At 38.7% G+C, this 25,860-nt stretch overlaps 1 protein-coding gene across 2 annotated transcripts in view; it reads right to left on the minus strand.

Annotated features, from left to right (window-relative positions):
- The window catches only part of Slc25a24 (solute carrier family 25 (mitochondrial carrier; phosphate carrier), member 24), a 37,679-nt gene extending 11,819 nt beyond the window's left edge, over positions 1–25,860 (minus strand). For both annotated transcript variants that reach the window (XM_005388827.2, XM_013516545.1), the window contains exons 1-6: positions 25,621–25,860; positions 18,835–18,961; positions 15,311–15,398; positions 7,849–7,960; positions 5,575–5,733; positions 2,426–2,572 (exon numbers count right to left, since the gene is read on the minus strand). In XM_005388827.2, the coding sequence (XP_005388884.1) occupies positions 2,426–2,572; positions 5,575–5,733; positions 7,849–7,960; positions 15,311–15,398; positions 18,835–18,961; positions 25,621–25,803 (816 nt within the window). In that variant the 5' untranslated portion in view covers positions 25,804–25,860. The remainder of the gene's footprint in view (positions 1–2,425; positions 2,573–5,574; positions 5,734–7,848; positions 7,961–15,310; positions 15,399–18,834; positions 18,962–25,620) is intronic.

Raw genomic sequence — 25,860 nt, forward strand, 5'->3', positions numbered from 1 at the left:
GCTATTGCCTAAGGAAACTTAGTGTCTCACAAATGAGGCAGACTCAGCACTGAAACAATCAGAATTCGTGTGAAAGAAAGGTAATACAAGGAAACAAAGGGAACTATAACAATACAGAAGGTTTCTCGGAGAAAATAGCTTTTGAATAGAGTCATAAGGAGCACTCACCACACAGGACACGTAGAAAGAGGAACGGCGAATGTGTGCTGCAGGGATAGGGATGAGGTGGTAGTGAGGGAAGCAGAAGGAGAAATGACTAAGGCACTGTGGACATGTTGAGTTGGAGGTACCCTTGGGATATCAAGCAGAGATGCAGGGATACAGAGTACACAGGTGGATGCACGGCGCAGAGAGGAAGATGGTAGAATGGAGGGCAGTCAGTCTGCAGACGATGGCTGACGCCATGTGAACATCAGACCTCACTGCTACCTGTCACTGACAGAGCGCCACTGCTACCGTGACGAGAACCCAAAACAGAGCACAGCATCATCCCAAGCTGATGGTGTGTGTGAGAGCACGACAGACCAGGGTGAAAATATTCTTGTTTTCTAAACTACTAGTTATTCCGGGAACAGAACTTATCTGGACCCAGAAGGGAGCTTTCTAGGCACTCTGGGAAATTTGAAAACATGTATGGCATAACATTTACCCACAATTAATTGGGTTTTTCATTACCAGTGGAAAGCTGGGTATCCTGCAATTTGGCAGTCTAAAGAGGCTGGGCAGGGGAGACGCTGGTTTGTGCTGGGGACTCGGGAAATGCTTCTCATAGGAAGTTGCTGGGATGAATAGATTTTTGACAGAAGGGGAGAAAATGGAGGAGCATCATAGGTTCATAGAAATCATGAGAATACTTTGCCATACTGCATGAAGAGCTTTCTCTTGACATCTAAGAAAAGTTAGCATGTAGAAATCAGAATGTGGTAGCTGTAATCCCAGCACTCGGGAGGCTGAGGCAGAAGGATCGCCAAAAGTTCGAGCCCAGCTTGGGGGCTACATAGTGAGTTCAAAGCCAGTGTGGACTACACAGCAAGACCCTATCTCAAAGAAAATAAGTAAATAAATCAGAATGCTACAACAAGGACTCAGAGCGGAGCTTGAATGGGTGAAAACAAAGGGTGCCTTGGGTAGTATCCAAGGTAAGAATCTGACAAATGGCGTAAAGTGTAATGTGCATAGAATAACCATGGACTTGCAAATATGCCAAACTTCCTGCATATTGAAAGAATGGCGTTAACTTTTAATATTTAGTCATTTTAGGTTCTGGCTTTCCTATTATAAAAGACAGAAAAGTCTAAGAATATCTAAAACACCAGCCCTTAATGGCCATGAATTGAATGTTCACATTCACTTAAGGATAGTATCTTCCCCCAAGTTAGGTTCTAAGTAAAGTCCCAGAGGACAGATATTTTTCCCTTTTCTTCTCTGATCCTCAATTTCCTAAGGCAAGAAATGGACACCACTAGATTTAGTAATCTCTCCAGGAACATTCTGTTGTTCAGGAATGAAACATTCTCCAGAATAATCTCAAGTCTATTTAAAATAAAACAAAAAATATGAGGTGGAGTTAAATTTCAAGCCCTTTCTAGTCCATGGGAAACAAGGATGAAATAAATGACAGGAAAATGACTTTGTAGATGTTCAAGGAGACAGTGCTGCTAACGACCTTGAAGAGAAGTGAGGTTCTAAAACTTAACCACTGCAGGTGGTATTTCCTCTTACCAAGTTAGGCTGAAACAGTATCCTAAACGGTCTAAATAAGTGGAAGTCAACAGAGAAGTTGATTCAGAGATTGATATATTCATTTACACTGACCCATTCAACAAACAGCAGATGGGGCTGGGGATTTAGCTCAGCGGCAAAAGCACTTGCCTGGCAAGCGCAAGGTCTTGAGTTCGGTTCCTGGTACCGGAGAAAAACCAAAAAAAAAAAAAAAAGCAGAGTCCCACCCAGGGCTCTGCCTAGGTGCTAGAGCGCACGGAGGAGCCGAGCACCTGCCTTTATGGCACCTTCACTGCAAACTCAGCTCCCATCATGGCCATGTCAAATTGTACAAAGGTCTTCATCTCAAAACTTTTCCTTCCAGAGATTAGACCGGAAGCCTTCCGTAAAACTCACATAACTGCCCTGCCTCTATTAAAAATCCCAAATAAATAGGCTACAATCGTACCTGTCCTTGAAGAGCTCCTTAGAACAAAACAAAGAAGTTGGTCTTTATAAATAATATTATAAAGTTGAGAATCCCAGAATTTAGCCACAAGGAACTAGTTGATCTAGTAAAATCCTCTATGAGAAATTCCTCACGGAGAACATGTGAAAAATCATCATGCACTAAAACAAGAATCCCCAAAGCTCTGTGTGCTAATCTTTATCGAATCAGTTTACTAACGCTTTGTTAATCATTTACACAGATGACAATAATTACCTGTTCATATGCCCAGAACTTCACAGCTGTCTCAGGAGCAATTTTAATGACATTTGTTCCATTTCCCCTCCAGAGGGAACGGATACCTCCCTCTTTTACCATCTGCCGAAAGCCACCAAATATGTTCATTGATTTTGAACCATGAACCTAAAAATAAAAGCAAAATGATATAAAATACCGCTGCCATTATTACTGACATTATTTCTCAAATAATCATACAACTGCTCTTCAATACTGTTTATAACTGCCAAAACATACGTTTAAAAACAAAATGTAGGGAGCTGGGGATTTAGCTCAGCGGCACAGCGCCTGCCTGGCAAGTGCAACATCATGAGTTTGAGTCCCGGTACCAGAAAAAAAAAAAAAGTAGACATTTGAGGAAATATATAATGAAGGGTGGGATGACTGGCACCTCTTTTTTCTTTCTTTTTGAGACAGAGGTCTGTGTCTGCTTCTAAAACTCAGAGGAGTTAGCATCTTCAGCATGGGAAAGCAGTCAGGGAAGACTTGATGAAAATTAAAATTATTATAAGCCATATTCATAAGGCAACATGAACCAAACTGTAGAGTAGGCAAGAACATACCAACTGAAATGTGAAAAATAAAAAAGGATACTGAAGGTAACATATTAGGCCCTTCCCCCAAAAGTAGTACAGGTATGAACTACGACTGGGTCTGAAAAAGATTTGGATATTGTGATCGTCACAGCCACAGACATGGGAACACATAAAACCTGCTCTGTGATGTTTCAAGGTCTCTCCACGCAATAAATGCATCACAGCACGTGCCAGCAGGCTAACCCAGGGAGCACTGGTCAGTTCTTGGCTTGCCTCGCAAATATGGTTCTCATTTAAATACAGTAGAACTTCTGACTGACTATATATGAAAACTGATTAATAGAGCAAAAATAATTCAAGAAATCAGCTATTCCTCTGGTTGTCTCAGCTTATACAAAAATGAGTGCCTATCTCTACTTTTTTTGTTTTTAAGATGAAAAGGGTTGAAGACTGAAGATCAATCATGTGGTCAGTCTGTGATCACGCCCGAATAAAAACACTTGACTTCTGAGACTCAGGTGAGCTCTCCTAATGGTCTGCAATGCTCTATGCCTACTGCCACACACACTGTCCAGAAAGCAACACAGGAAGACTCCACAGGAAAAGAATAACAGAAGCTCTACATTAGGTAATTTCCCTCCACTCGGCCTTTTGTCCTTCCTTTACTTGGCTGACTTTAATCTCCATCTGTAATAAACCATAACCCTGAGTACGCATTCTTCAGTCAAGTTCTTTGAGTCCTAGCAGTCGCAAACCCCAAGGTGATTCTGGGAACCCCTCAAATTTGCAGAAACTGAAGTCCTGAAAAACTCCATTTTATTTAAAATAAATTAGCTTCATAATAAAATATTAGCTTCATAATAAAAAATAAATTAGCTTCATAATAAAATATGAAGGAAAAGAAGAATGTTTATTCAAGCTCTCTTGAAGTCAATTTGCTATTGTTCCTAAAGAAAAACATGTAACCAATCCCTACCCTTTTTCTCTAAAGCACTACCTTTGTCCCTAAATAAATTGAGGATTTTGGTAGACAGCTTGAAATGTTATCAGATGCCATTCTGTAGAAAGATCTAAGGACAAATATGAAAGGTGTTAACCTAGGTTTAACAAATACAACTTCTAAAAACATTTTCAAGCAACTACTATGTTCGACTGGTTATTCCAAGGTACCAGGCATTTTCCCACACTTTAAATGTTTAATTCCTACAGCTACTCTTGTCTGGTATTTTTACTCCCATTTCACAATGAAGAAAGATGAGACTGCAGAGTTTCATGCAGTGTAAAAATCACAAGGCTTTGGTAAAGATATTCTCTGTTCCTTATCTCAGTTGTTGCAAAGGAAAATATTTAATTGTCAGCCTCAACTCCCTGTAGGTAAAGTAAAGATAAAATACCAGCTTCATTGAGCTACTATAAAGATTAAATGAATTAGCATTATGAACACCAAATAAATATTATTTTGCTTTCCCTCCTTCTTTCTACTCTGGCAAGCCCAATGACACACTACAAGTAAATAGCAAAGTCTATAAATCGAGGTCTTTTTCCTGCTAACCTCACCCTTAGAATAACTGTCAAAATTTCACCCTTATCCCAATCTAGATCAGAAATGCTCCACTTTTGATAAAGTACATGAAAAAGAAGGAAAATACAGTGATGACCACAGATCTCCTTTTATTAACTATTTCAGTAGCCAACTGCACATGGGGATGTGCACCTACAGTCCCAGCACTCTGCCAGGCTATGAGAGTTAACTGCAGTGTCAACTTGAAGAACAACTGGCAGACTAGCGGAGCACAGCTGTGGGTATGTCTGGATGACAGACTGACTGAAAAGGGAAGACCCACCCCGGGTGTGGGAGACACCAACCAACAGGCTTGTAGCCTGCATGAAATAAAAGGGAAAGAAGAAGGAAGTCTGTCCCGCTTCTGTTTCTTCAGTGGAGCTCCAGTCCTGGCAGTCTTCACCACGGCCTTTGGAGGTCCATCTCCCGTTCCTTCAGGGTTCTAGCACAGACTCTTCAGCCTTCCAGCACAGACTCTTCAGCTTGCTGCTACGGACTGCACCAGACTCCACAGTGAGCTCCAGGACTTTTCACCAGCTACTCCAGCTCTCCAGCGCATGGACGGCCTTTTGGCATTCTTCCACCCCGACTCTGCAGGTGGCCACTATAGGCCTACCTTGAAAATATATATATTCTCAAGTGACCCGGAACTGACAGAGGCTGAAGGAGCATGATAAGCAAGTTGGGGCACAACCAGGGCAAATTAGTGAGACTCTTATCTCAAACCAAAAATAAAGGCTGGGGATGTAGCTTGGTGCAAAGGCTCTGGGTTCAATCTCCAGTCCCAGAAAAACAAAAGTCACAGAATGCTGAAGATGAAAATTGATTATATGCATGTACCAACAACTGAAGATTCAACTGAACATTTAATAGCAATGAAATCAAAGTTTAATACATATATATGAAAGTAAAACATATATATATGAAAAACTATTACTGAGAATTTGAAGCTTCCTTTTTAATGAACCACATTTTTCAGAATTTTAGAATACTGAGTCAAACCCAGACGCAGACCAGACCATCAGGCTTACCTGCATCATGACTTTCAGGCGATCCAAAGGAGCAGTGCTTGTTCGCGAGACGGCACCGGCAATCCCTCCTGCCAGAAGCTGCCTCCACCACTGCCCAGTCTTTTTCTCATCTTCTGTAAATTCATCTGGAATAGCTAAACTATCCCCTATGTCAATTCCCTGTCAAAGTGGAAAAAAAGTCACCACATTGTTTCAATTAAAAATGGATAAAGCTTAGTTTTTTTGTTTTGTTCTAGAAAAGAATCGTGTTATTTAAGTTAAGATCAACTTTATTCTTCAGTGGTTATAATGAACCAACTTGAGCACACAGATGGTTATAGTCTATTCATACAAAACATAATCCAGTATCAGTTCATAAGAAATTAAAATTTACAATAATAATAAATCTACAAAACCAGTTATTACAACTCTCTTTTTGTTACAGATTGCATGACTTTTCTCATGTTGGTCTAAGTTATAATGAAAGGATAGCTTTTATCATCAGATAGTGTGAATTCCTTTCTGTTATATCCATTTTCATAATGCTAGAAAACCATGTCCAGTTGATGATAACATCTGTTAAGAAATTAGCTTATAACTCTTCAAAGATACCCTTTCTCAAAATTATACCCACATTATACTTTATACCATGATACATGCTTTAAATATATAAATAAGAATTAAAAAGAAAAACTGTATACAAGAAAGTACCTTACCTCATCTTACACTGACCGACCATAGATAATTTTTATAAATATGATTTGTCACTTAAAACATATAATAAATTCCTTATAAAAGTAGCTAACAAGGATTCTTTCTAAAAGTAGCTATGAAATGGTCACTTCTCCAATTCATTCTAAACATTACTATAGACTACACATATAATTTGAGAAAATCAAAGTTCTAAAATGACATTAGGGGGATTTAGCTCAGTGGTGCAATGTCTGTCTGGCAAGCATGAGGTCCAGAGTTCGATTCCCAGTACCCAAAAAATAAAAAGTAAAAATAAAAATAAAATAAAACGACATTAGTCTTACAACTTTATTGTTGAAATTATTTGGAGCCTGGGAATGTAGCTCAGTGATACAGCACTTGCCTAGTATTCTCTTAAGGTCCTGGGTTTGATCCTGGCATTGCAAGAAAATTTTTTTAAAAAGATTTTCACATCAAAGATTTTATAGGCAAAAGTATAACAGTAAAGAGCTATGCTTTAGTAATCCTCTCTTCCCTTTCATTTTACTATCAATAAAATGGACATAGGATTATAATCTTGTTACCAACTATCCCCAACATAAAATAAAAATCATGTAAATGAAATGTCACATAAGTATAAAATTTATCTCATCAAGTACTAGGTACATTTGTATAAAACATCACTAAGGGCTGGGGATTTAGCTCAGTGGCAAAGCGCGTGCCTGGCAAGCGCAAGGTCGTGAGTTCGGTTCCTGGTACCGGAGAAAAACCAAAAAAAAAAATCACTAAGTATAAAATTTACCTGGTCAGGAATTACTAATACAATACTATTTTATGCTCATGGATGAAGATGACCATTTTATAATACCCTGTTTGAGCTGGGACACTGTTTCTAGCAGCAAATTGAACTCTAGGCTTCATTTAGTGCATATTAAATTTACTAAAGTCCATGGAGACAAACCTATTAGGAAAAAAAATTCCTCCAGAGAGTTCCCAATGGTTTGGGGAGAAGATTGCACAACTGCTAAAATATATTTACACAAATATACTTTAGCAGAATATTAATGAATCTATTCAAAATTTGAAAGTTGTACAGAATTCATAACATACTGCTGAGCAAATGAGCCAAGAGGATTTTGTAATCTTCAATCATTATTTTATATGCCTTACAGCAGAGATAAATCTAGGCAATTTAACAAGCCAGTTTCAGGAGAGATCTTTATCATGAATGACCAAGGAAATAAATCCTTACCTACCATGAGGTTTTGAGACCATCTGAGCAAAATGTATCTATAAAAAATAAAAGCCTATGACTTTTAGGTTTCCCTATGGTCAGATATTGAAGCGCCAATAAAAGCTGGGGAGCTTATTCTTCAAGGTTGTACTTCTTCTAAGTTTTGAGAATAGCTATGTTTACAGTCTTGGGGGGGTTTTAAGATATTCTATAAATCTATGCCTATCAGTACAAACAGAACCCTACAAGTTAAGGAACTACTATGACTCTGCTGGGACTTGGACACCCTGTCCCTTAAGTGTTATATAGTGTTTTTGCATAACAATTATACCTACGGTTTACAGCTCCAAAAAGTAAAGCACACTTACGGTAGAATGTTTCCAGAAACGGACAATTTCCTCAATATCTGTAACAGGATTAAATAAGAAGTAGTCTCTCCATTCGTTCCAGTCCACTGTCATTGTCCCATCAGCATCAATGCTGAGTTTTAAAAGATAATTGAAGAAAACAATATAATTGATAAAACTGCCTTACTGGTCATTTTTTTCCAATTTAATAGTCTTATTTAATTTTAGAAATCCCATTAATGAATATAGGTGATAGAAATAGCAGCTAGCATTTTACAGTCCTCTTGGATAATTATAACAATCTAGATAAAAAATGGACCCTAAAATTACATGGTACTCACTAAAGACTACCTTCAACACTTTGTCAAACTCTAAGTCAATCACCTATAAAATAAAAAAAATGGACAATGAGATACTGGCAGGTAGTACTCAATGGATTCATGATCATTTTTTTCTTACCCTGGTTCAGGAAGATAATTTCTCAACAGTTGCTTGTAACATTTGGATGTGATTTTGAAATATACTCAAAATATGCTATCAGTTTCATTTTCCAATTCCTATCAAGTTAAGAAAATTAGTAGTTACTGTAAAACAACAAACTCTTTATGCCCAGGCCTTTTGAGTCTTAAGAAATCCTACTACCTCAGACTTTCAGGAAGGTGGCAGAGAGGTGAGCACCTGAGAAAAAGCCTGAGATTTGGTGTCCAGACACTGGAAGACAGCAACATGAGGAACAGAAGTAGGGAGATGGTCCCCTGGACCCAGGAAGGATCTGAAGCAAGAATTGAAACCCACAGAGAGAACAAAGAGAGAGACTGCAGTGAAGAACAAGCAGGTGGTAGATGGCACTTTCTCCCTAAGCCTGGACTCACTGTGTGGGAAGGGTGGCTCAAACCTGAAGACAGTGACTACTAGTGACCCCAGGGGCCCCTACAGAGAAATGCAGAGGTGGAATGGAGCAGTGGACACAGTGGACTACAGAGGCTGGTGAGTTATTTGGGTTCAGATGTCCCCCAACAGAGGGTGACTGGCCGGTAGCCATCTTGGAAAGGGGCCAACTGAGCTCAATACTCAAAATAGCTGTAAGACCCATCTAGTGGTTCCCAGTGATGGAGTCAGAGAGCCACGTTCAAGTCAGCAAGGAGCTGAGTGCAAGCCAGCAGGAGCAAGCTTAAGCCAGCAGGACTGCTGTAGGCTCAACAAATCTGTTTTGGGCTCACAGCCAGAAACCAGCCTGAACTTCAATGAAACTAAAGGTGTACGTTCACTGAGACTATCCATTACCCTGCCATAAAGCTGCAGCAGGCTCGCTGGTATTAATCAACCTGGATCTAGACTCTCTCTGCCCACACTGTCTACCAGTAACAGCAGAGACTCTCCTTGAAGTGGACTTTATTTTTCTTTTCTTCTTTCTTTTTTCTCCTTTTCTAATATTTTTTCTCTTTTCTTTTTTTGGATGTTTCTTTTCTTGTTTTTATATGAATGTGAACATATTTCTAGTTTTGTTGTTGTGCTATACTGTTCTTGTTTTTATTTCTTTCTTCTCTCTTTCCCTCATCTTCTTCACCAGTTTCCCAAAGTTTACATGATCTTCTTTTGTTCACCAGCCTTGCTTCTAATCTCTTTCTGTTCTATTTTTCTACTTTTTTGTCCTAACACCATTTAAATTTTCCGCTCTCAGGGTAAAATTGTCACATTGAGGGCTTATTTGCTGCACATAATTTTCTGGTTCATTTTGTTATATAACCATAAATCTATGTCATGTTAAAAGTGGCAAACTAATATTGACCTCAGTTTGTCATTTTCTAGGCTGTGTTTGATGCTATTGTTATTGCTGATTGCACCACTTTAGCCAAGGAAACATAATTGCTCTAATCAGTTATTTTTCATGGTATACCAAGACTGAGACTGCTCAAAGGTCAAAGAAAATACTATGGGCTGGTGCCAAAAAACCAGGGGCTGGGCCAAGTAGGCAACTTCTTGGTCAACTTCTTATGACCAATAAACTGAAGAGGTAAGATCTTGCAACAGACTTAAAACCCAAAACCCAGCAACACCTGAAAGACACCTCTGAGAAGCAGTCATTTCCTAAGGGTTCTAAATACTAGCAATAAAGTACTGGCCATAGGCTATTTACAAGCATCAACTCAGACATTAAAACTAAAAAAAAAAAAAAAAAAAAAAAAAAAAAAAAAAAAAAAAAAAAAAAAAAAAAAAAAAGGAAGAGAAGACACTTAAAAAAGATGCAACTCCTATAGTTCACCAAAGGCAAACCCAGGGGCAATGAGGTACAACAATCAGAAAGCTACCCACCTGGACCCTCTGAAGTGGTAGCAGCAGAAGTAACAAAGCAGATGAAAGAGGCTCCAGAAAAAAATCAAATCAGAAATAATTTCTCAGATAACTACAGAGATGGTGACCATAATGAAAGACAGGCTTAGTAACACTAGAGCAGACAGAGATTAAAAAAAAATAGAGGAGCTTAGGAAAATGATGGAAACCATGAAGGCCCAACACAGGAAAGAAACAGAATCCATGAAACAGATTCAAAAAGATATCCAGGAGATGAAAAATTCCATTGAAAGTATATGCAGCACTATGAGCCAATGTGAGGACAAAACTTCAGATACAGAAAACAAGATTGCAGTTGGCAAGCAAGAAAAGAAGGATTTCTTAAAAACAGCAAGGGACCATGAGAAATCAATCCAGCAGCTTCTAGATGTTGAAAAGAAGAGTAACATATGAAAAAGCAGGAGATAGCCCAAATGGCTTAAGAAACCTATTCACAGATGTCATGGAAGAAAACTTCCCAAACAAGGAAAAAGAATTTGACATAGAGTAAGTGAGGTATATAGAACTCCAATTAGCCATGATAAAAAAAAAAATCTACACCACGGCATGTAGTAGTCAAGATTTGAGCAATTCAACATAAGAACAGAATATTAAAAACTATTAGAGAAAAGAAACAAATCACCTATAAAGGAAAGCCTGTCAGAATCACAGCTGAGTTCTCAACACAAGCCTTCAAGTCAAGCAGACCTTGGAATGAAGCATTTCAAGCCCTAAAGCAACTTCCAACCCAGACTGATAAACCTGCAAAACTATCTTTCAAAACTGATGGAGAAATAAGATAATTCCATGAGAAAGAACACCTGAAGAAATTCATGACTACCAAACCAGTACTCCAGAATGCTCTGAAAGACATTCTAGAAAAAAATAACAAGGATTACCACTTCATGAAGCCCAACAGAATGAATCCACCAGGCAAGGAAGCAATTAAATAGAGGGGGTAAAAGGGAGACAACAAGAGAAAAATAACATGACAAAGATAAGTCAATACATATCAGTTATAACCATCAATGTTAATGGTCCCAATTCACCAATCAGAAGAAACAGACTGGCAGAATGGATCATGAAGTAAGATCCAACAATATGCTGCATACAAGAAACACATTTAATTCAAAAAGAAATGCATAGACTGAAAGTCAAACGATGGAAAACTATACTATATGCAACAAGAACCTGGAAAAAAGCAGGGGCAGCTATTCTATTTACAGACAAAGTGGATTTCAAGCCAAGACTGACTAAAAGAGACAAGGTCACTATATCCTTGTAAAGGGAACAACCCAAAAGGAAGAGATAACAATTATAAATACATATGTACCAAATACCAGTGTACTCAACTACATAAAACAAATACTAATGGATATGAAAAAAAATCAAATAAGCACTAATACAATTGTAATGAGAAAACCCAATATCCAACTGTCACAAATCGATCAACTAGACAAGAAATCCTGCTATGTCATCTTCAATTTTAAAATTAACACATTATTATCTCAAAAAGTTTTTGTTTGATTTATAAGGTTTGGCATTAAAGCCATTTGTATCCAATTTTTTCCCCTGAGAATAACAAAGAATTGTGCCATAATTTTGACTATCTTTTTCACTACAGTACAACCACATCCTAAGCCAATGGACATAAAGTACTAATTTATTTGTTAAATTAATTAATGTCTCCAAAAAAAAAATTTTGGTGTCTCAATTTTATTCTACAATTTGTGTGGAAATTATTCATAAAGATAGCAGTAAATGAAATGCAATCTTAAGCTATTTATTATTATGTTTTCTAAGTATTATTTTATACTTCAACCCGCATATATAAATTATATAGTATTAACATTCCACCCCTGCATAAGAATCCTGGTCATTACGTAGGTTTATATCATTCTGGGTTGCAACAATTGTCGCTGTATTCTTACCACTATTTTCTCTTTTAATTACCTGACCCAAACTGTTAATCTCCCACACAAGATCATCCTCCACAATGCAAGGAGTTTTGTTATTTCATTCACTAATATAAACAAAGCATCTAGAAGAGTGCATGGCACAGACTAAATATACACTGAATGAATAAATGAATTTCAAATTTTGTAGTGTAAGGCCAAGGAACACTTAGTATTGCCAAAATTCTCAGGTAAGATAGTCTCACTGTATGTTTGAACTGCACTTCTCCTCAAATGCTAATGCTTTTGAGCACCCATTACCATATTTATTTGCTATTCACATTTCCTCCTGAATGAAATGCTGCTTCATGTCTTTTGTCCATTTTTAATGGGTTGTACATCTTTTGCTTACTCACAGTTCTTCATATAACTGACTCTAAACCTTCAAGTTACAAGTTGGCAAATAATCCTTCTGTCTTTCCACTTTATTTATGGTGTTCAACTATAGATGCTATAATTTTAATTTACCTGAGTTTATCTGAATTTGTCATTATTTTTCATTTTTGGCACATTATGGATTGTTTTAAAAATAAATTCTCACTCTGAGATAAAGACACTCCTTTCAGCCCCTCAACAGTGACCTACTTTAACTTTCACGTTAGGGTGATGTTTGTGTAAGGTGTTAAGTAGGTGTCCAATTGCAGTTTTGTGCATAGCACCATTTATTTTGTAGCTTCTCCTTTTCCTAGAGTTTTGCAAAGCTACCTCTCTGATGTGATAGATCCAAAATATGGGTGGGTCTGTATCTCTATTATGTTTCCCTTGTCAACTTATCTATTTCTACAGCAATGCCACTGTCCTAAGTGCACCTTAGTAACAAATCTTAATATCTATGAGGGCAGACTTCCAATTCCTCCGTTCTTTAAGAATGTCTTAGTTATCTTAGTTATTCTTCTATCTTTTCTCTTTGGTATAAATTTGAGGCTAAAATTGACAGGTTCCACAAAAAAGAAGCACATAGGTTCTTTTCAATGGTATGAAATCTCTATCAGCAACTTAGAGAAAAAGCATATCTTTTCCAAACTGAGTCTTTAATATCTATCATCTAGTGAAATTTTACCTTATTCATATAAATGTATTGTTTACATACAAGTGTATTTTTTACATACAGCTGATTCCATCTGCTAATATTTTCTTGAAGTTTTTACATTTATGTCATAAATCGTATCAACCTATAATACGTCTCCTTCATTAACTTGTCTGTTTTTGGCATTACGGTTGCAGTGGTCTTGCAGGAAAGATTGGATGATGTATTTCTACACTTTGGAAATGCTCTTAGTTCTGTTCTTTGATAGTTTTCTAAAACTATCTGGTACTAAAGTTTCATTCTGAGAAAAATTTTAATTATTGATGCAGTCTCTTTGTTTAGGTACTATTGGTTACTTCTTGATACAACTAAGCAAGTTACATTTTTCTAGAAATTCATCTATTTTATATATTTTCTAATTTATTGGCATAAAACTATTCATAACATTTAGTCTTTTTAGAATTTCTAATGCATCTGTTTACAAACATAACTTATTCACATCTCATTTCTCTTTTCCCAAAATCTCTCCAGAGGTTTGTCTTTTCCAACAACCAACTTTTGGCTTTTTTGGTCCTATTTCTGTGATTTTGCCACTTAGTTCCACTGCTGTCTTTATTATCTCTTCCTTCTACCTTCTTTGAGATTATTTTGGTTTCTCTCCCTTAACTTATTAGGCCATTAGTTTTCAGCCTTACTCATTTTTAATAAAAGATTTAAGATGATAAAATTCCCCTCAAGCACCACCTTAGAAATATTACACAAGTTTAATGTTCTCAAGCCCAAATATCCTTCAATTTCCATTTATGATTTCCTCTTTGAACTGTAAATCATTAAGATGTGTATATTAGTCTACAGAATTTTGTTATACCATCCCAAGCCAATAAATATACCTTGATCTATTCTGTAGCTTGTTTACAATCTGCATTATTCCTAAAGCCACTTAAGGGAATACGGGAATAGGCACTAGAACAATAGGAAAACCCTCACTTTCCTGTGTGAACATGACTTCAGAAGTAGAATCTTACATGCTCCGTATCCCATGGTCAAAATTCTACTTTCTTTTCTTGTTTTAGATTTTCATTTCCTACGGAAAGCCTTTCTGTTAGAAAGGTTCTCATAAAAGTAATTCAGAATAGATGGAAAGGAAGAAAATGCTAATGTATTTTCCCACAAGAGAGAAGTACTTCTGTGAGGGAATATACAGATACAAAAGGAGATGAACCTAACAATAAAGCTATGAAGAAGAAACTTTTTTAGTAATGTGAGAGCTGAAAACATTCACAAGAACAGTACTATAATGTAATCATCCTTTCAAAAGTACCTGGACTTCAGGGGTTATGCCTCTATTCTGTGAAATAAAGCATTAGGCCTGTAAGAGTCTGACTCACTAAAAACTGACTGGACACCCTGGACAGTAATGATCAAACAGGCATCTCTGTGTTCTATGAATTTAAATCAGTATTTCTCTGTTAGCTAGCAGAGCTTTGGAATTTCCCTCACATCAAGTCACCCAAGGTTACACAACCTGAACAATATGCTAGGCTCTTTATCTTGAAACCAGTTCAAGTGAGGCACTAGAAAAGAAATGAGGAGAAAAAACCAACACCCAAACTCTTGCTCCTTATCTCTGGATTTAACTCATTACTGCTGTCCACTACCACTGCTTTTCAAGAAAGAGTAGTTCCTGCCCCCATTTCTACAAAGCAAGGAGAACATCGTAAGTCAGACGCTTTCCCAAGTCTCATAAAGAGAGTCTTACACACATTTACACAAACAAACAACCTATGTACTTTGTGCTTCCTCCACATCATCACTGCTTTTCCTCCTGCTTCCAGACATCCTGAGCTCTGACTGAGCACTGTACCGCTGTACACCGTCGCACTGTGCAGGAATCACACAGCAGCACAGCTGTGACAATGTCCGGCTACTTCTGCAATTTGTTCGCATCTACCAATGCATCAAACGTCTGTAAGTCAGAGACTTAATGTACTGTAGACCCGGATGTGCACACACAAAATGAAAAGGGACAAAGGGAAGGGAGAGACAATGGATGCATACAATGAGGAATGGTGAGGTACAGGGAGGAATTTTAGAGCCACACATATGAACATGTATCTCTAAGGCAGGATATCAAACTCAAAAACAATTGTCAATAAGATGAAGAGCTTACCTTTGAAGAATCAGCTCTGCTTGTTTTTCAGAAATAGTTAGACCCAGTATCTGGAGAGACTGGACAATCTCTGAAGCTTCAATCTTTCCTTTAAAAATATAAAAACAGCATAAATTCCGCATTGAAAAGAACCTTAGGAAATGTGAATTTCAAATCACTCATTTAAGAGAAAGCTTTGAAATAATTAAACCAAAATTATAATTTGCTTAGCTACATACTGCAACATCAGTATGCAAAACTTAATAAATACATAAGCCAGTAGGCATACTTTATTTCAATAATGATAATAATCTTGTAGATAAATACTGATATTCCTCTGAACAAGAGGCCAAGAGCTCCAGTAGCCTTTGTGGGTGAGAGGCTCAAACCAAGCACAACAGAGATTCAAATTAACATCTGACTCTGAGGTGAACTCAATTAACCTAGGATCTACTCATTTAAAAAGTATCTATTTCTAGATTTTAATAAATGATTAGATGTTCATTATGAGTGAAGTTGCACGGCTGTAGGTTTTCTCCACTACAAGTATGAACTCCACATAATGTAGAAAATGAAGAAATGGGGCCAAAGAGCATCCACTCTTCTTTGGTAAACCTGGCAGCAAACACAGAGGAAGGAGAGAAGGGTAATGGAAGAGAAAAATGTTTAGTATTGGGGAAATCAGGTCACACTTGTGGAGAGGAGATCAAGCAGAAGGAAGAGAGGGTAAACAAAGTATAAGCCATGGATGTAAGCAACTCTGCATTTCCCTGGCGCAGCTCACACTGGCCTACCTGAACTAGGATGAAGCAAAACAGAATGACAGAAAGCTGCCCAAGCAGGACTAACTGCTTTTCTCAGGAAAAGCAGACATAAAATACTGTTAGTGAAGGGCGAAGGGAATGACTTCATCTAGGAAAGGGATCTTAAAGAAGTGACGGGATTCTGACAATCCTGTGGAAAGGAAAACATCATGAGAATCTGGATACCTTGAGGACAGCTGGAGGAACCAACTGTAGCAGTAAAATTCTTCAAACACCACTCTGAATGTTCCTCTTTACAACCATACTCTTAAAGATGTACACTCAATTCTTCGTTTTTTTCTGATACTGGGAATTGAACTCATGACCTTGCGCTTGCCAGGCAGGTGCTGTGCCGCTGAGCTAAATCCCCAGCAATTCTTCGTATTCAAAGCAGTCATGGGCTTCACAAAGCCACTGCAAACACTTAATTAGCAAATACCTGAACCACTGCTCTTACAGGGAACACGCAGTGAAGTTCCTGCAAGCTTCCCATCACATTTTCATCAACAGATTAGTACCTGAACTTGTCTCACGTGCGCGTCTGTTTAAAGACACCTCCTTTAACCCACACTGTTGATTCACGAACACTGAATCTGGCAAACTTATCTAACGCACATATTTTCCCTGCACCATTGCCTCCTGGTATTTAGAAGCACTAGACAGAACATTTTAAAAAGCAAAGTTATCCTCCCAAAGGAAGTACAAAATGCAAACAAAACAACAACAAAAAACATGGCATGGAAAGAGACCTCCACAAGGATACTCGTTTACATTCTGAAAGCTAAACTAAGAAGGCAAATTGTCACCATATTCTCCTTCAGCTAGGAGTGTGCATACTGCACTGATGTTTCACTGCCTTGTGCAGGTCCATGAATGACTGAGAAAGCATTGTCAGTATACATTTTAGGGTAATTTTCAATGTTAAATTTTAGCAAGTAAGCAGCAAATCCACAGAGTCCACAAATAATGAAGATCAACTAGATATGCTTTGCTTTAAGGAAGTCTGATAAAAATAAATTCTTTCAAAATATACAGAAAAGTAAATTACAGGGACATTGCTGACATTTACTACCAATGTCTCGTTAAAATTTCATCTTTATTTCACTTAGAACTTTCTGAAATAAACAACTTACATATTCAAATGATTAACCACTGTCATGGTTTGTGTCTGGATGGTACCCCAAACCCTCATGTGGTCATGGGGTGGGGATGAGATTTCTGGAGGTGGCTGAATCTAGAGTTTGTGACTGATTCATAGTCCAAGGCTGGGATTAAAGGTGTGAGTGCTACACCCATTCTAGGGCGGGTAGCCTGCATATAATATACGGGAGGGAAAGAGATTTGTCTTTCACTCTCTTGTTGCTTTTACTGTCTTCCACCACCACGAACGGTTGCCCCTCTGCCACATGCCACCCGGCCATGGAGCCACTGGATTATGGATTAAAACCTCTACAAACTGTGAGCTAAATAAACCTTTCCTCCTTTAACTCTGGGTGTCAGGTATTTTGTTTCAGCAACGAGAAAAGTAACTAAGACAGCCACTAATTATCTGGCAGTTGATCCTCAGCTAGGTTTATCTCCCAATTATCTGCTGTCCTAACTGTATGATCCCTGCAACTGAACTACTGAGGGTCCAGGTTGGGACCAACATTCCCAAGGAGGAAGAAAAGTTGATGAAAAGAAGTGAATTCTGCTTGAAGACAGGACTAAGACTAGACTTAGAAACATACAATGTACAGTTTATTACAGGCCACAAAAGTTCCAATAGTACAACCAGCTCTTCCCGGCTAACAGCCATAGACCTGAATCATCAACAGAACCATTCAAAGGGTTTAGCTGTTTGTTTGAATTTAACTGAAGTTTATGTTCATTATAAACCAGGAGCTGCAAAACTGTAATTCTAAAGCCAAATAATGCCTGTTGTCTTCATAAGTGAAGTTTTGTTGGAACCAGCCATGCCCAATTTTTACACACTGTCCTGGTGAGGTAAGTCCCATGTATTTGCTCTCAACCTACCTGTTCACCTTGTTTCTTGAATAACAAACTGTAAATAGAATGACTCTGAATCTTCACAAGGAGGGAAGAGGTTTGAGGCTGTTATAATTTTAATACAATTCGTTCTTTCTATCAAAGGTTGCCTCTGAAGACAGGGGCTTCTTGACTCTTCCATTACTCCTACTATAACCTTCAGGGTTTTGACCCTACATACCTGGGACTCTTAACTCGAAGCAATTACTCCGCAGAAGCCATAAGCCCAACCAGAAAGTACATCCTCAAATGGGTACATGCTATTTTTTTTCTAATTTTCAGAATCAGAGACTATGTTCTCCAAAGTAATTTTTTCAATTATCTAATGTAATGTAATTATCTAATGTAAAATATTTTGAAAGTTTAAAAATGTTAGCATATACAATACGTGCCTATATTTGAACAAAATAAAGACCACTTCTGAGAGGGCAAGAAAACATACTTATTTTTAACCCATAGTTTTAAGTCAAACCAGCATAATGTTCTGTAGTTAACATTTTATAATTACTCTTAGTTATAGTAGACAAAGTTATCTATCGGTTTTCTTCACGAAAAAGTATGAACTCCACATAAAAATTACATTGCTAAAATATATAATAACACGAGTAATAATTACCATCTACAAAAAAAGACAAAATATACATCATTTTAGACTCTTAGAAGCATGAGAAGTGCTTCTTCATAGATGTTGAGGAACAAAAGAAAAACACACACCATCATTATTTTTGTCCAAACTCTTAAATGCCAATTTCATTTTTTTCTCATGGTCTTTAAGGTACTTCATAAATTCTTCAAAATCTAGCTTCCCATCTTTGTTGACGTCTCCAGTTGTAAAAATTTTCTACAAAAAAAAAATACAGATATTTTATTGTCATCATGGGCAACTGTACTACATTAATTATATATATCCTTCAAGCAGATTGGATGTTTTCCTGTAAGACTACCTGAAGGCCAGATAAATTCATGGCACAAATCCGTAATAAAAGTATTCTACTGCAAAAGACTCCAGATCTTATGTTACACTTTCAGTTAGAAAAATAATTATTTCTACAAAACACAACATTTTTAGTGCTAATTAATCACACCCTAAATTTCTTGACATATACTTATAAACCACAAGATGGAAGTCAAACACTTGGCTTAGCATAAGACTGAACTGTCTAACATAGTGTTTTTCCTTTAAATTCCCCAAATTAGAAAATCTCCCCTGACCTTATCTTTTAAAAGTTTAATTTAAAAAAAAAACATGTATTTTTGCAACTTTTCTCATGCAGTTACAATCACCAAATGACTTCAATTTAGCAAAAATACAAGAGACTAAGATCTCTCTTTTGAATTTTCTTGTATATCCCTCTGTGGAAGTAAGTGAAAACCAACCAAACAAGAAAAGCAAAGGCTATCATGAAAAGTTACTACAGCAAGGTAGTCAGCCACTGTCACTTGTGTTTTGACAGGTTTAATGGTGGGCAGAATACTGGGAAACTGTACAGTAGGAAAACGGAGCTTTCAGATGTGCCTAGAACCGAGGGTGTCTGCCTGGGGAAGCTGTATGCTAATTACAAAGCAAGCATTCTGTTTGACTGAGGCTGCACATTGTGCTTGCTTTGATTGGTCCTAAATTTGAAGTGAACTCAAAACTTACAGAACCTGTCAGTGTGAATATCAGGAGTCTTTATTTTATTAATCAAGTCCTGGTCATTTGAGTCTGATTGTAAAGAAGTTACTGCCTACGCTCCTGGATTGTCACGAGAGATAGCAATCTAACTTACTAGAAGCTTAACATAGCAGGCTGGATTCCTGGTCTGTTTACGGTAGATAAGGGCCTAGTTGCTGCAGGTTATGGGTCAAAGTTATAATTTTACTTATAGTCCAGTCATTACCCATTTGTATATTCATCTCTCGCTTTTCATAGTAAAGAGCCAAACAAAACAAGGTATCATTCAAAAAACTTCTTACTTACCAAAAGAAAAAGATCTTCTACATCTTAACATTGTACAAATGTGTCTTCTTTTTTAAAAAACTCAATTTCTGTCTATATGAATGAACTTCCTGCCAGAGAAGCTGGAGATGTGTGAGAAGAGACCTCACTGGGCTACTATAAATACATACTGTCTTACACCAACAACCATTTATTTGTCACAGTTCTCGAAGTTGAAGTCCTACATCAGTGTACTGTCAGATTCAGTATTTGATGAGGGCCCACTTTTTGGTTCTTCTCGCTGTGTCTTCACTTGGTGAGAGAGACGAAGGAACTCTCTGCGGTCTCATAGTAGGGCTAAAATCCCTTTTATCTATCCTCTCACCTAATCACCCACCAAAGTTCCATTTCCTTATAACACTACACCAAGAGTTAGCATTTCAACATAGGAACGGGGTATAAATATTCAGCCCATAACAGTAATTTTCTCAGCTCAAGGTCCTATGCCATCTACGATTCTAAAGCTCACCTAAGACACAGTAAGCGTGGTCCCTATGAAAACGTGGCAAACAGCTTAGTTTGAGGAGGAAAAATCTGGAACCTGATTACTGAAAGGTCAGCTGAATATGTAGGTCTAAAGTTAAACCACACAGCTGTTACATTATACCAACATGTATTTAAAAAGAGCAGGAAAATCTTCACAGTGAAGATCCCCTTCCTTTGTACAGAAGGAAAATGGCCTGAGGTGAGAACATGGGTCCTGGTACCATGGTACATAGCCTGTTCAGCTCACAGTAAATAAGCTGGGGAAGTTGGCCAATAGCCAAGAAAGTCATTGGCCACATCACATAGTACCACATGTCGTAGTCCATTCTCTGTGCTTATAACAAAATATCTAAGACCTAGTAACTGATAAAGCATAAAAGTTTATTTGGCTTGTGATTCTGGAGTCTGGGAAATCGAAAAGCATGGTGTCAGTATCTGCTCAGCATCTGGACCTTCTTGTTGCATCCTAACATGAAGGAGGACATCACATGGCAAGACAGAGTAAGCAACAGTCTTCTTGCTAGAAAGCCACTCACTGCTGAAAGAGGGGAGCCCCAACTTAACGACCAAATAAATCCTAATTGCTTCCACAGGCCCCCCTCTGCAAATACCATTAACAAAAACAATGGGGAGCTAACTTTCTAACACACAAATTCAAACCACAGCCTAAGCAGCCAATCTCGCAGAATTCGGGAATGGTCTAAAGAAAAGCACAGCTGAACAACTTACTAGAGACAGTATTTGACAAAGAGGCCATGCCACCTTCCGCATGCACATATGCACTAAGGAGCGTTCTACATGGCTCCACGAGGTGCCCCAATCGAAGAATGACAGTCCATCAACCAAGAGGTGGAAGCAGGAGTGGCCTCACTTACTGTCACTCCCAATGGCCCACTGGAGGACTTTTTGCCTCCTGTTCCCAAATCTCAGCTCTGCAGGGTTAGTTTCTGGTCCCCAAATAGGATATACTCTTGTTAGGGAACAAGCAAGTGTCCCACTGAACTTTGAGCTACAGTTGGCATTTTGAACTCCTTGTGTCCTGGAATGATCAGACAAGAAGTCACTATCTCAGTAGATGTAAACTGACACAATCAGTAGGAGGCCACAATGGAGAGAGACTGGTATGGATGGAACTGAAGTGACCCACATGGATGCAGCCTGATTCTCCCTTCAACAGTTAGGCCGACGAATGAGCACATACAGCAGTGTCAGCCTGGGAAGCTGAGACCCCTCAAGAATGAAGTGAGTCACAAAGACCCACAGAGATTATAGCTTCAAGGTTGACAACAGTCAAGGAAGGAAATGAGCACTAGTCACCACCAACTACAGCAACAGGGTCTGTAGTTCATACCAAAGACCTCCCTTTGTAAGAGAGGCCAAGAACCATGGAGTGGTTCTTTCATGAAGCTACGTAAGAAGCAATCTGTCCAACACACTTCCTTTCAATGGTGGTCAGGAAGTTAAGCGGCTCAGCTCAGCCCGCATAAAACCTGGCTGCAGAAGGAAGCAGAGTTGACGGATGGCCTACCCCTGCCACACCTTAAACCTTTGACCCACTACAGCTCATGCCAAGTCATGCCCTGTGCTTCTCCAACCAATGGCCAGGCACACCCTAGTACTAGCACTAGGCAGCCAAAGCAGAACTCTGCCTACAAGGGCAGGCAAAAATGTATAATGATTAAAGGAGCAATTTCCACCAGGAAGATGTAACAATGCCAACTTTGAAGACACCAGTAGTAGAGCCTCAAAAAGAGAAAAAAGAAAAAGTGGCAGAATTGAAAAGAGAAGCTGACAAGGCCACAATCATAGAAAGAGACTAACACCCTCCTTTCACTAGTGAATGTAGTAGCAGGGCTAGATGTTTTGAAGGTTAGTAGTTTTTGAATGTTTATTAGGTACCAGGTGTTATTATAAGCACTTGCATATCTTAATTCATTTATTCTTCACAATAAATAACACTTTGTGTGCGGAGTTTTATTGTTACCTCTGTCACAGATGAGGAAACTGAGGCCAGAGAGGGTAAGAAGATTGCCCAAGGAAAACTAACTAGTAGAAGTAACACAATCAAAATATAAACTCAGGCAGTCTGGCTGAATTTTCCTTTTTTTTTAACAAATTTAGTTATGCATGCAAATAGACGCTTCTTATTTTATCCAGCATGTCTAGGGATTATGCAACGTATTTTGGCTATCTGAACCTAGCTATGCTAGAAACACTAACAATCTGATTTAAAATTAAATTCCGCCCTTTTAAAATTATTATAAAATAAACCACTGCCTTGCTGAGGAATTTCAAATCATAGCCTTAAATCTTTCTGTATTACTTTGATTTGATGTATAAGATGGGATCCTCATCCTCAAGAGGCATGATCTTAGTGGAGAGCATAATAGTCAAATTAAAATAATACCATTTGAAAGTAATAACAGTAGTGACATAAAAGACAATGGGGCTACACATAGTAGTGTGGGGGACCACTACAAAGTGGCTCTGAGCTGGATTGAATATTAACCAGTTGGCTTTCTGTGTTTATTTGTGAGTTGTCTGAAGCTTAGGCACCTTGTCTGCCCCCCCAATTAACTACAAGGAGACTGCAGCTGCAGGCATCTCACTCCTGCTGTGAAGGCCTTCCTGGAGATAACAGAGTTCTCCTAAATTAACATAATGTATTACTTGGGAAAATCCTGCCCAGATGCCAGCCTTTTCTTGAGTATCTCCTCCTTTGTTTGTAAACCAAATAAGTACGGGCGGCCCAGAGAAGTCTTTGGCTAAACTCAGAGAATACTGAAGCTGTAAGAGAGTTAGTCCCTCCCAGAGCCCTGAAATCATTGCCACTGTCTCATTTATTTAAGCCTTTGCCATCCACTCGCTTGGGAGATTGCGGGCCTGATCAGCCTGCAATAACTAAGGGTTATTTAACCCGATATAGTAGCTTGTAGTCAGTTCTTCTTTAGAGGGTAGCCCAGAAAGGCACACTACAGGGGAGGTGATATTTATCCAAAATATCAATAACTATGTCCCTACTCATATAATAATGTGCATGCATTTTTCTAAATTGAAAGAATACAAAAAATGTAAAGGAAAAAGTAGAAAAGTAATTCTAACTCCTATACCATTCAGAAACAACTATCACTAATCTTTTACAGAAGGGTGTGCCAGTTAAAAGAAATAATCCAGAGGCCAGCATGGTGGCACACGCCTGTAATCCCAGCACTTGGGAGGCTGCAGCAGGAGGATCCTTGAGAGTTCAAGGCCAGCCTGGGCTACAAAGTGTGCTCAAGGCCAGCCTGAACTGTACAGCGAGACCCTACCTCAATAAAAAGCAAAAAAAAAAGAATCCTGGGAATGTTGAATAATGCCTGGCCATGAGTACAGAGAGTGATATTACATGTATAAATAAAATATATTTTGTACAAACACATAAAAGAATATATGTATGAAAGAATTTATGTATAGTACAAATATATACCTATATTACAGTGACAAATATATGCCATCCTATTTTGTGTGTTTACCTACAACCATTTTATACAATTTATATTATAAATCTTGTTAAATTAAAGGCTTTTTAAATCCCTACTTTTATTTGCTTTCTCTTTTTTCTTAATTGATAACTTTGCCAGAAGTTTGTCTATTTCATTCATATTTAAAAAAAACATATATTAGAGAATTTAAAGCACACTCAAATATTTTTGAGTCAAAGATGAAATTATATTGTAAATTAGAAAATACCTGAAACTAAAAAACAAAATTAAATAATTCCCGCCAATATTTGTGAGATGTGCTAAAGAAATTATTAAAGGGATATTATATCTCCACATTAATGAGCTACGTATTTGATTCAAAAAGTCAGAAAAATTTACCAGCTGAGTAAATCCAAAGTGGAAGAAATAACAGAAATCAGTGATAGAAAATAAAAAGACACCCAAGCAAAAAAATCCCAAAGTCTGCCGGGTGTGAACAAAAAAGACGAACCAATCGAAGTGGGTCAAAAGCAGACAGATCAGAAGTAAAATACAGAATCGCCCTAAAGATACAGCCAGAACTTTTACAAAGTCTGTGAATCATGGGCAAAATGGGCATTTCCCCGCCTCTCAAAAACCTCATCAAACCTGATTTAAGCATAGGAAAGTGAAGAGGCCTATAATACTAAAAAATGGACAGAGGAGTTTAAATGTGTAACTACAGAGCGGTTGTTGGCCCTCATAGTAACCCAATCCACTTTCCCTCTGGGTAGAGCATGCCACAGCTGTCCTCTGGTGCTTCAGTAGTGCTGGAGGCGGTCCAAACACTAGTGTTTCCCCACCCTGCTAAGGGGGATGATATGGGACACAATTAAAATGACTCAGAGAAAGTGAAATTACTCAGCAACAGGTCCACCTTTCAGATTAATCTGTGTATGTAGGTCATCAACTGAAGAATGTCTTTTTTTCTTGTTTAGTTTTTCTGGTGTTTTTGTTTGTTTGTTTTGAGACAGGATCTCACAGTGTAGTTCAGGCTGGGGTTAAACTCGCTTATGTAGCCCAGGGTGGCCTCGAACTCACTGCGATCCTCCCGCCTCAGCCTCCCCCAGTGCTGGCATTACAGGCGTGCGCTAGCAAGCCCGGCCAAAAACGCCTTAAATAGTGGCATGTCGCCATTTCTCCTCAACAAGAACTATTGGTTTTCAAACAGTTTTGAAACAGTAAACGATTTGAGCTGTGAAACAAAGCAACTTCAAAGAGATACAAAGTGTATCTTTTACAGAACTTGGAACGCACTTAAATCTGACCGCTTTAAAAAAAATACATTAAATGCTTGCCAAGGCACGATAAAGGCAGTGTTGCGTTGCGGGACAGGGTTTCAAATTTTTAACAGCGCCCACCGCCAGACGGTTCACTAATTTGAACTGGAAAAACACCCGCAGCCTCCGGGATCCAGTCCAGTCCGAACCCTCGCGGGCTGGGAGCTCCGCGCCTCCTTCCCGGCGCAGCCGGCCGCCGCCCTCCCTCCGGCCTCGGGGCTCCGAGGCCCGCGCCTCCCTGCGCCGCGGCACCCACCTCCTCGGCGTCCTGGCCCAGCGGGATGCCCAGGGTTTGGAGCCCCTGCTGCAGCTCGCCGATGTCCACCACGCCGTCCCCGTTGCGGTCCAGCGCCCGGAAGAGGGTCTCGTAGCGCGTGGGCGGCTCCGCATCCTGGCAGGCGGCCCGGGGCAGCGCGAAGCCCCGCAGCCAGCGCAGCATGGTCCCGCAGCAGGCGGCCGGCGAGGAAGTCCGGAGCGGAGCGGGGCGGAGGGGAGA

This window comes from Chinchilla lanigera, unplaced genomic scaffold (assembly GCF_000276665.1).
Source record: "Chinchilla lanigera isolate Chin_1 unplaced genomic scaffold, ChiLan1.0 scaffold00034, whole genome shotgun sequence".
Lineage (NCBI taxonomy): Eukaryota > Metazoa > Chordata > Mammalia > Rodentia > Chinchillidae > Chinchilla > Chinchilla lanigera.